The sequence below is a fragment of the Trichomycterus rosablanca genome, chromosome 1 (genome assembly GCF_030014385.1).
Source record: "Trichomycterus rosablanca isolate fTriRos1 chromosome 1, fTriRos1.hap1, whole genome shotgun sequence".
Taxonomy (NCBI): domain Eukaryota; kingdom Metazoa; phylum Chordata; class Actinopteri; order Siluriformes; family Trichomycteridae; genus Trichomycterus; species Trichomycterus rosablanca.
Genome location: NC_085988.1, coordinates 23,049,542 through 23,061,880, shown reverse-complemented (window position 1 = coordinate 23,061,880; position 12,339 = coordinate 23,049,542). Strand labels below are relative to the sequence as shown.

Here is a 12,339-nt window from a genome sequence, read left to right as displayed (position 1 = left end):
TGGGGTTGTTTTTGTATATAGCTGAAATGACAGTAAAGCCTCTCTTGGATTCTTGAACTCAGTGTTTATGCAATAAGACATGCTTGTTACAGAGAGACTTTTAGCATGAACACAGTATAAGTGTATTATTTAAAAGTTTTCGGGTTGGTGAGTAGGATTCAGGTTATTAGAAATGCTAACATTGCTAACACAATGTAGCCACACTAATAATCTAGTCCACTAAGCGGCGGTAATACTCAATAACATTAACAGTCAACCGTCAGAACCTCTTCGTTTCTCATTGGTCAATTCAACACGTCATTTCCAACATGGCGGCGCCCACGGATGACATGTTTTCTCGGTGTGCTGATCCCGGTAAAACTATAAAATCTATTGAAGTTCGTTTCATCGATAATGTCAAGGTATGTACCAGTAATAAACTGCGTTATTAATAATATTCTCCCCGCTGATCATTTGCTGCTTCATTTCTTTTAACGTGATCAGTTTTATTTTATCACCATTCTACCCTGCAAATATTAAACGAATGGTGAACATAAAATCAACTTAATACCAGTGTGTAGGATGATCAAACACTGTGTTTGTTTCATGTTCTGCCTGTGCACATTTAATGTACGACTCTGTAGCTCTATTGATGGGAATAATGAGGGCTTGGGTGATGCCATTTATGTAATCATTTTCTCCAACCGCTGTGTTCTGGTCAGGATCGCAGTAGACCTGGAGCAAACTGGGCACACGCAATGCCAGGCAATAATACATCCCTGACACGTCAGTTCATGACGTCTTGAAGGCAGCATATGTTGCACTAAGATCTCAATGTACTTTTCTGCATTAATGCTGCCATCACAGAAGTGTGAATTACCTTTTCCAAGGGCACTGACACAGCCCCATACCATGACAGATCCTGGCTTTTGGACTCATTGCTGATAACAGTCTGAATGGTCCTTTGCTCATCAAAGACTCAGCCTTTCCTGGATGCTGCTTTTGCACCAAGCCATGATTACAATCACCTGTTGACATCACCTGTTTGGAATCACATCATTATTTAGTATCACATCATTATTTAGTTTTTTCACCTCATTACTAGCCCTAAATTGCCCCTGTCCCAACTTTTTTTGGAATGTTGCAGGTCTGAAATGCAGGAATGGAGGTATATTAACAAATGAAATGAAGTTGAGCAGATAAAACTTTTAATATCTTGTGTTCAAACTGTCTGTAATCAAATAAAAGTCAAAGTAAATGTAAGGAAATGTAAGGATCAAGATTGACCAGTAGATCGCACAGTGCACAATGGTGTATTTCAACTTATATTACATTCAAACAGGCTCTCAAATTTTAACACTTTCTTTGGACTTGCAGGTCAATGGGACTGACAGTTGTGACAATTTATTACCATAGCTACACCACAGCTGGAAATGCATGGGGCATCTTGCACACAACCGAATAGTACACAGTACTACAAATTCAGAATGTGGTGTGAGTTCTGAGGATTTTAGTTTGTTTGAGCTGGTTGCATTGCAATTTCAAAGCACTTTCATTCTCCTTTTGTTTTCTTTGAACACTTTTCTGTGCTAGGGGAGAGGACTGTTTGCCAAGAAACCTTTCAAGAAGGGTGAGACCATCCTTATTGAGCGTCCTCTTGTCTCCTCACAGTTCCTGTGGAATGCTTTGTACAAATATAGAGGTAAGATGATCTTCCACAGGTAATCAGCAGCTTCAGTTCCACTCAGTCAAGAATATTTAGGAACTGTCTTGCTTTCAGTGCCTGTTGTCTTTCTACTTTCTAAATGCATGATTTCCATGTTTAAAGTTAGCAAAGTAACCAAGTTAACTGGTCACAAGTGGTAACATGTACAGACACATGGTCACATGTTGCATGCCCTCTATGCACTCCATTTACATTTTCGGCATTTAGCAGACGCCTTTATCCAAAGCGACTTACAGTACTGTGACAGTATACTGTCTAAACAATTGAGGGTTAAGGGCCTTGCTCAATGGCTTAACAGTGGCAACCTGGCAGTGGTGGGGCTTGAACCAGTGACCCTCTATTACTAGTCTAGTGCCTTAACCACTAGGCTACAACGTCCCATCACTAGTGCAGGGGCCTCAAACAGACAGCAGAAGTCTTAATAAAACCCAGTTGACCCCCCACTGTGGACATTCGAGCAGGTCTGCAAGCTATTTATAGCTAATTGTTTTAATACAATAAAGATAGTTATTTAATAGTTATTCCATATAATTGGTGACAATGAAAATGTCCAATTGCGGAAGGTGTACATGTAAAAGTCTCTCCATTGAAAATCTTTGACAGAATGTTCAGGATTCAAACTCCATCTATCACTTTTAACTCACCCAGACAGACAAGTTCAGAATCCTGTCTTTTTTGTGTCTGTTGCTCTGTTGCCATTACAAAAACACATGTATACATATACCTAACCAAAGTATTCCATAATGCTTTCATAATCACATACCTGACCAAAAGTATTTGACCCCACTCATACACACAATTACAAAAATAATCAACCCTACACATTTAGAGCATCCTAGTAACTCATACCAGATACCAGCATCAACATGAAAAATATTTAATACCACCTTTGGATTGTCTTAGCAACTATGTGAATTGCTGTAGCAACAACCTAATTATACTTTTATAATATATAATTACACTGAAACACCCTAGCAACTACCTACCAAAAACATGGAAACCACCTAAAATGCCATAGCAACCACTTATTTAAAGTATTCAACCCCTCAATTTTAGATTGCCTTTTAACTTTAACCACCAAAGAAATGACCTACCAGAACTATCGCAACCACCAACTTACTTTGGAGGGAAAAGTCACATTTATCAGTTTTATTCCATCTAGGAGGCGGCACGGTAGTTTGGTGGGTAGCACTGTCACCTCACAGCAAGAACGTCCTGGGTTTGATTCTCAGGTGGAGCGGTCTGGGTCCTTTCTGTGTGGAGTTTGCAAGTTCTCCCTGTGTCTGCGTGGGTTTCCTCTGGGATCTCTGGTTAACCACCACAGTCCAAAGATGAATCTTAACCAGTAATGTAACCAGTAATGACTGGTTCTGTCATGAATGTGACCAGCATTGTAAAACATGACGTTAAAATCCTAGTAAATAAATATATAAATTAATATTTTATCTAGAAAATGGGCACTTCTTTGAATGTGAGGATTGTGCTAAAATTCTTCCACCTTTGAATACAACACTGATGAAGGCATTCCTCAAAATACCCATTTTTAAAAGACATTTATTGACTGACACAACAATTATCGGTTAATTTCCATTATAGGCCAGCTTTAAGGAAACAAGCTGTTTTGTTTTCTGTGAATCCTGTGAAAAAACACTGGCGTTTTCCTTTAATCAGATACACACATATGTAAGTGTATGATTCCTATTTACTGTGATTGGGTTGTGTTCTTAATTAGTCTCCTCTATGTGCAGCGTGTGAATACTGTTTGCGAGCTTTGGAGACAGCAGAAGAGAATGCCCGCAGACTCAGCGGAATGCCTGCTATCAGCCTGCCTCATCCTGAACAGTGTAAAGTCCGAGCTGAATTACACCAGGCCTGTCCTCACTGCCAGGTAGCACATACTTTTATTAACCCATTGCTAATACCTTTGTTTCATAAGCACAATAGCACTGTTAGATGTCTTTTAGTGATCACTAGACCAAAACTAAGAAGTAAGCTGTACTGGCTAGTAATGACCCTGTAAAAAAGAGCTTTATGCTGCTTGTGTTTATTGATTATCCAAATAGACTACAACAATTTCTTAATGTTTCTGCTGCCCTCTGTAGGTGATGTACTGTAGCAGTGAGTGCAGACAGGCTTCGTGGGATCAGTACCACCAAGTCATGTGTCTGGGCCCATCACATGATGACCCTGATCATCCAGTTAACAAGCTGCAGGATGCATGGAGGTTAGTTTTTGTTAAATGATCATGGTAAATGGGGTTAGATTTTTTTCTACACAGAAAAAGCTAAACAAACGGCTTTTGTGGTCACTGAGTTATTTAGCCTTTTTTATTGGTTGCAACTGGTTGCAAGTTTTGTGGCAGCACTGATCTTAATCACAGGGTATTTCAGTGGCAGGGTTTACACCAGTTAGTAAATCTAATTAATCACATTAAACATTTTAAACTTACCAACTTGCTACCATACTAACCATATAATGTACCTAAGATACCAAATCTACACTATATAAGCTTTTGTACTGGATTGGTATTCAATAGATGAAGCATAGTTGCAGTTTTATAGTACCAAATAATCTGTATATGTTATAATATATGTTATATATTAAAAATGGTTTACTAGGGTTTACTTGCTATAACAGCCACACAGTCAATGTTGCGAAGCATATAATTATAATGATAGTTGATTTTATACTCACGAATGTGTGTGGCTAAAGTGCTTACCACATACCATATTTTGGTTAAATAGTGCTCTTCTGTTCTAATTTCTTATAATTGCTAACTAATACAAGTGTTTCTGCATTTAAGGAGTGCTCACTATCCTCCAGAGACCTCCAGCATCATGCTAATGGCGAAAATGGTGGCTGTTGTCAAGCAGGTACTTCTGTCTTTATACTCTCTATATAAAATATATAGCAATAGAATTCTGTCATGCTGTTTTGGAAATTTCATCTGTTTACTTATTGTTTTCCTATACCTACAGGCTCAAGATAAAGGGCGCTGGCAGAGACTCTTCTCCCACTTTTGTAGTCGTGCAGCCAATGAGCAAGAGGAGATTGCACATAAGCTGCTAGGAGAAAAGTTCCAGGTGGGAATAAACAAGGGCCCTTTATATGAGAGATTCCACACTTTTATATTTTCATTGGAAAGGGCAGGAGGAGTAGTAATTGGTCGTGTCTGAGAGACTGAGAGAGAGCTTATAGTCCAGATTTAGCGCCATCTGATTTCCACCTTTTTGGATGCTCAAACAAGCTTTAAAGGGAAGAAGATTTTCATGTGATGATTATGTGAAAGCAGCTGTGCATCAGTGGCTACACTCTCAACCAAAAACATTTTTTGCTGTTGGCATTAAAAATTGGTACAACACAGGGAAAAATGCATCACAAGGTGACTATGTAGAAAAGTGATGTCATTTGTTTTTGAAATTCTTAATAAATAGAGTTTTAAAAAAGTGTGGAAACTTTTTGAAGAACCCTCGTAATAGGTGCATTTCTTTTTTAGTTTTTTAACAGTTCCTGCTGCTGCAGAATAAAGTTTACATACCCTATTAAAAGACTTCTGTCTTCCCCTCACAAATTAGCTGGCAGCAGACATTGGGTTTTGTAGGCATGCTTTTGGGTTTATTGCCAATCTTCCTATAAAAACACAAATTTACATTAATCTTGTATGGCTCTGAGGCCATGAGCTTGTTGGACATCCCATTCAAAAATATTGAGAATATGGGATTCTGTATTCCTCTATTTTATGCATAGGCTAAAGATTTTGTATCTGTGGAAGTTTATGCCCATTCAGTGAAAAGGGCATAAGACAGAAATCCAAGCCTTTGTTTCAGGCATGCGGTTGTACTACATATAATGTCCTTTGTATGTTCAAATAGTAAACTTTTACTTGCAATAAAGTGCATGGTGTGCCTCTTATGGCAACAGACTCAAATCAAATTACTGTTCCTAAATTGGCATGCAACTGGCTGTGTAAATGTTGGAAAAATATAACAGAAAACATAATTTTAGTCCCAACCCTTTAAACATTATATATGTCTACCCTTGTCCTCACTGTCCACAAAGTTGAATCAGTTCATCTGGACACAAGTTTGTTGTAGAGATACGTTTCGCCACTCAATCCTAGTGACTTCTTCAGTCTGAGCTGGTGGTGGAAACCCCAACCTTATATGCAGCCGATTTGCATAACCACCGATCACCGCCCATTGCATAACAATGAAACCGGTGATCAGGTCCATATGCAAATCACAATGACCATTAATTACAATGACATGTGTGCCTTTCACACATGATTGGGGTATAGCTCCTATTACGGCGTTGTATGATGGTGAGAGATGTACTCTCAGGCCCTCCCCGGTTCAGGGATGGTCGTTCCCTCTTCACATAGATGGCCTCTTTAACTCCCCGTTCAAACCAGTGTTTCTCCTTGTCAAGGATCTGCACATCGTCATCATTAAATGAGTGGCCGCTGGCTTGCAGGTGGGTGTAAACCGCGGAGTCCTGGCCAGAAAAGGTTGATCTATGTTGGGCCATCCGTTTTGCTAGTGGCTGTTTAGTTTCCCCATACACTACGTTACTCTGTTCTGTTTGTGTCGAGGAACCCGGTCCTTAGGGTGAACTCATTTCTGGCGTAGCGTGTTCTGGGGTTTGAAAGCAACTGAAACACGGTGTTTGGAGAATATCAGTCTCAATTGTTCTGCTACTCCCGCCACATACGAAATCACCACTGGTTTGCGCTTAGGCCGCGGTTGTCCTTCTCCTCCCTTCGATCCACTGGAGCTGTGTTTGGGCATTTTTCCCGCTTTTACGAATGCCCAGTTGGGATAACCACATTCACCCAGGGCCTTCTTGACATGAGATTTCTCTCTATCCTTGGCCGTAGTGTCTGTGGGGATGCTGTTCGCCCGGTGGTGCAGCTTCCTGATGACTCCTAGTTTGTGCTCCAAAGGATGATGGGAGTCAAACCTTAAGTACTGGTCCGTGTGTGTTGGTTTGCGGTACACATTTACTTTCAAACGTCCCCCATCTTAAATAGCAATTTCACAGTCTAAGAAGGCTAAACTGTTGTTGCTTGCATCCTCCCTTGTGAACTTGATGTGTTTGTCCACCGATGATGTGGTCCGTGAAATGTGGTACTTTCAGACTGAAGAAGTCACTTGGATTGAGTGGAGAAATGTATCTCTACAACAAACTTGTGTCCAGATGAACTGATTCAACTTTGTGGATTTGTGTACCTGGATTATTGAACATGCATGAACAGACACTTTTTTTTTTTTAGATTCCAAAACCACACTGTTGTGTGATTCGCTGTTCTAAATTTCTCCTAGGTGTGTGTAATGTGTGTATGGTTGATTCCCACCCTCTAACTACCACAAGCTTGCAGAGGGTTGATTGGATCCTTTAAACTTCTTAGGTGTGAGTAAATGGGTCAGTGTGTGATTCCCCACAATAAACCTCTATTCAGGGTGCATTTCTGCCTTGCAATGGTTGTTCACATGTACTACAGGGCCTGACGGATCAAGCACTTTGTAAAAATAAATAAATATGGATAATTCTTCCTCTGAAGCTTTCTAGATATTGAATATAAGTGGAAAAGCCCCTAACCCATCTGGTCATATTCCATGTTATATCCCCCACCTAAGAGAAGAGCAGCAGACTGTCACACACCCCCTACGACAGGCAAGCATTAAGTGCTGCCCACAACCACCTGTGAGCCCACCATATCTCTTGCAGGTGACTCAACAGCCAGCAGAGGTCCCCCACACCCCATCTCATCAGACAAAGCCAATTGCGTCTGTGTTGGCACCTAAACGTACTGAGACTCAAACTCAGATCTCAGTGGTGGTAGGCTAGCAGAAATGCCAGTTTATGTATATTGTTTTAACATTTATTTTCCTCCCACCACAGGGACAGTTGGCGCAGTTGCGTAATCTTTTCTCCACAGCACTCTACGACGATCACCTAAGTCAGGTTAGTACAGAAAATAACTCATTCAGTAAATCCTTCATTGTTTTACCACTACTGGTCGGGGTCGCGGTGGGTCTGATTTTCTAGGTGAAACGTAGGAAACACCTTGGACAGGTCGCCAGGGCATCACAGGGCAAATACACACACACACACACACACACACACACACTTAGGGCAATCTCCACTTTGCTTGAGGGCATATCTTTGGACTTATGGTAGGAAACAAGAGAGCACTTGGAACAGGGGGAACATGCAAGCTCTACACAGAAAAGACCTTTAGCACCCAGCCGGGTAATCGAACACAGGCTCTTTATGCTGTAAGGCGACAGTGCTACCCACTGTAGAAATAATAAGCAGAATTTGCAGGATCTTTACGTACCATTTGTCTAAACTTGGAAAAACATTATTAATATAAAAATATATATGTAACAGTGTTTTTTGTTTATGGTAAGTATATACAATAATGCTATGAATAAAAGTGAGTTTATGTTTTGTAGTGGTACACTCCAGAGGGGTTTCGTTCTCTCTTTGCTCTTGTTGGGACCAATGGACAAGGAATCGGCACCAGGTTAGTCATGTTATTACATTTCTGTTTCCTTTTATTCTTCCTCAAGGCATAATGATTTCATTATGTTGTTTATCGAACATAAGCTAGCACTGCTGTGAGTGGTTACATGCTATAGTGGTACATCATGAGAAGAATTCTAAGATACTAAAAAAATGCCAGACTGGTTTCCATTCCCCTTGAATTGTGGTAATCTTTTTGCCACTGGTTTTTATGGCATTCAATTCCATTCTCCCACTTCTGCCTAATTGAATCATCGCCTTGTCCACTTTTGTACCATCTTCGCGCTGACTGAGGAGAGCTGAGACTATCACATTCCCCCTCCTACATGTGGCAGTTGCCAGCCTTACCCACTATGTTTCCCCCAAAAATCATCCATCACTATTACAGATAGGTGCCTCACCCAGCCAGGTCGATATTCAACCTCTCTCCCTCAGGCACATCCAGTTGTGCCTGTTTGAATGCCTGGCCAGGTCAGTAGCACCACCTGAGATTTGAACTCGAGAGCTCGAAATCTCAGCGCTGGTTGGCTAGGTCGTTCTCTTTTCAATATGTGAAGTTGTCAGTGGTTGTGGCAAGGTGTTGTTTATAGTAATCCTGGTAACTACCTAGAAAGCTGTTTAATTCTTTATTTATCTTTTAATGATGCATTGTTAATTTTACCATTAACCATTTTTACAAACAAAATTTTCAGCTTCTGTGGTTTTAGTGAATTATGTTTTCTTGGTGTTGATGATTGATGTTGGGTACTGTAGTTCCAAGTACATGAACTCTGCACTGAACTCTTAGTGCAGAATTAAGCGTCTGCTGCGTTCTCCTCACTTGCTTCCTGTAGCTGCCCGCATTCAGTCTAAAACACTGATGCTTGCCTACAAAGCCAAAAATCCAAGCTCCAAACTACCTTAGAGAACTCATAAACCCCGGTCTGTACCATGCAACCTCAGAGCCACTAGTCTTGCTCGCCTTGATCCTCCACCGCTGTCTTCAAAAGACGATTAAAAACCCACCTCTTTACTAAGCACTTAAACTGAGAACTAACATGTACAACCCCAAATCAGAAAAAGTTGAGACAGTATGGAAAATGCACATAATAAAAAACACAGAGTTTCTTACATTTACTTTGACTTTTATTTAATTGCAGACAGGATGAACCTGAGATATTTCATGTTTTGTCTGCTCAACTTCATTTCATTTATTAATAAACATCCATTCCTGCATTTCAGGTCTGCAACACATTCCAAAAAAAGTTGGGACAGTAAAGCATTTACCACTTTGTAATGTTGCAATTCCTTTTCACCACACTTAAAATAAGTTTTGGCACTGAGGAGACCAAGTGATTTAGTGTTTAAGTTTTTATTTTGTCCCATTCTTCCTGCAAACACGTCTTAAAATGTGCAACAGTACGGGGTCGTCGTTGTCGCATTTTTCATTTTAAAATTCTCTATTGTGGCCAGGTCAGGACTGCAGGCAGGCCATTCCAGTACCTGTACCCTCTTCTTCCACACCCATGCCTTTGTAATGTGTGCAGCGTGTGGTTTTGCATTGTCTTGTTGAAAAATGCATGGACGCCCCTGGAAAAGATGACGTCACAGAATTGTAAATGACCTTTGCCAAGGGCACTGACACAGCCCCATACCATGACAGACCCTGGCTTTTGGACTTGTTGTTGATAACTGTCTGGATGGTCCTTTTCGTCTTTGGTCTGGGGCACACAGCGTCCATTTTTTTCCAAAAAGGACCTGGAATGCTGATTCATCTGATCACAATACACGTTTCCACTGTGTGATGGTCCATCCTAGATGCCTCCGAGCCCAGAGAAGTCGACGCCGCTTCTGGACGTGGTTAACATAAGGCTTCTTTTTTGCACAGCAAAGTTTGAAGTGGCATTTGTGCATGTAACTCTGTATTGTAGTGCTTGACAAAGGTTTGCCAAAGTAATCTCTTGCCCATGTGGTTATATCAGCTGTTGTTGAGTGGCGGTTCTTGATGCAGTGCCATCTGAGGGATCAAAGATCACGGACGTTCAGCTTGATTCCACCCGATTCCTTGAATGGTTTGATGATATTATGCACTGTAGAGGGAGAAATATGCAACTCCCTTCCAATCTTTCTTTGAGGTACATTGTTTTTAAACATTTCAGTAATTTTTTTCACGCATTTGTGGACAAACTGGAGATCCTCTGGCCATTAAAGACTGTTCCAAACCATGATTACAATCACCTGTTGACATCACCTGTTTGGAATCACATCATTATTTAGTTTTTTCACCTCATTACTAGCCCTAAATTGCCCTGTCCCAACTTTTTTTGGAATGTGTTACAGACCTGAAATGCAGAAATGGATGTTTATTAATAAATTAAATGAAGTTGAGCAGATAAAACATGAAATATCTTGGGTTCAAACTGTCTGCAATCAAATAAAAGTCAAAGTAAATGTATGTTTCTGATTTGGGGTTGTACTTACTAACACTCTTATTTCCTAAAAAACATGTTTTAACAGGGTTTCAGCAGATTTGTGTTCTTGGACTGTTGTTTACTTGAACTAGAGTATGGTAATGTTTACTGTAGATAAGAGCTCTGGATAAGAGCGTCTGCTAAATGAAGGAGATGTAATTTCAGTGTTCCACCTTTAGATGGCACCATATGCCTGCATGGAAAAAGTCTATTTACAGTTCAATCGCTCATGCTATCAAATCTTCATACATTACCTCGTTATACCATAATATGACCACCAAATCAAGTATTTGTGTAATATTTAACATAGGGATCACTGTTTTGGTCAAATTTACAGCACAAGCTCAGTACAGGTAACGTTAGATAAGTGTAGGGGAAATGCATGTCATGGTAGTATTGGGATTTCAGTTATTTCTTCAACTGTTCTTTTCTTGTGACTAAATGAACACAATTCTTTATCTAAAAACATTAATGAATTTAAACTTTTTAATATCTTGCTGAGTCTAATTCATACATACTACAACTTAAAATCACACAGATTTTATATTTATATGCAGAGGAAGCTCCAAGGTCTTTTCATTTTGTGACGTGACCTGCTTATTCCTTGTTGTTGTTTAGGTATTACTACAGCTGGTGGCTTCATTTGCCTATAAGGCGGCACGGTGGCTCAGTGGGTAGCACTGTCGCCTCACAGAAAGAAGGTTCTGGGTTTGATCCCCAGGTGGGGCGGTCCGGTTCCTTTCTGTGTGGAGTTTGCATGTTCTCCCCGTGTCTGCGTGGGTTTCCTCCGGGTGCTCCGGTTTCCTCCCACAGTCCAAAGACATGCAAATCAGGTGAATTGGAGACACTAAATTGTCCATGACTGTGTTTGATATAACTTTGTGAACTGATGAACCTTGTGTGTAATGAGTAACTACCGTTCCTGTCATGAATGTTACCAAAGTGTAAAACCATGACGTTAAAATCCTAATAAACAAACATCATTTACCTATATAAATAGTGCTTTTTGGAGCGCATCTCTTTAAAAATACATAAAATTGTGTCCATGACAAAAACAACAAAACTGTCACCTTATCCTGAGAGGAAATATATCCAGAGGTTCAGGTTTTATTTAAAATTCTACACAAAACAGGTCTGTCATGAATCAGAAGCTGCTAAAACATAGGAGACACTATGTAGTCAAACAAGCTTTTCATCACCATGGGATTAGGGGCTGCCATAAAGGAAAGACGACCCCCTGCTGCTTTTTCTTTGTGCATGTGATCAGCTACAAACCTCAGTCTAACTTGAGATATATAATTTCTAGCAGCTTTGAATTTGTGACTTTTTTGGTGTTGAATTTCTTTTGACTAAGACTGGAGACCAGCTGTTGTCATATGTAATTGGAAGACCAAGCCACAAAGTTAAATAAAGCAAGTTTATGTATATTTTGATTTTCTTTTTACATTTTTGGGCAAAGATGTACACCGATCAGCCATAACATTAAAACCACCTCCTTGTTTCTACACTCCCACGGGGCACTCTTGGCTCGCTGTTTTTGGTTGGTGGACAATTCTCAGTCCAGCAGTGACAGTGAGGTGTTTAAAAACTCCATCAGCATTTCTGTGTCTTATCCACTCATACCAGCACAACACACACTAACACACAACCACCATG

General features: G+C 40.2%; 1 protein-coding gene across 1 annotated transcript in view; it reads left to right on the top strand.

Annotated features, from left to right (window-relative positions):
- The first annotated feature begins 308 nt into the window (after positions 1-308).
- smyd5 (SMYD family member 5) overlaps positions 309-12,339 on the top strand; it is a 28,057-nt gene continuing 16,026 nt past the window's right edge. The window contains exons 1-8 of the mRNA XM_063000985.1: positions 309-401; positions 1,573-1,681; positions 3,454-3,593; positions 3,808-3,929; positions 4,509-4,578; positions 4,684-4,788; positions 7,607-7,669; positions 8,164-8,234. Coding sequence (XP_062857055.1) covers positions 309-401; positions 1,573-1,681; positions 3,454-3,593; positions 3,808-3,929; positions 4,509-4,578; positions 4,684-4,788; positions 7,607-7,669; positions 8,164-8,234 — 773 coding nt within the window. The remainder of the gene's footprint in view (positions 402-1,572; positions 1,682-3,453; positions 3,594-3,807; positions 3,930-4,508; positions 4,579-4,683; positions 4,789-7,606; positions 7,670-8,163; positions 8,235-12,339) is intronic.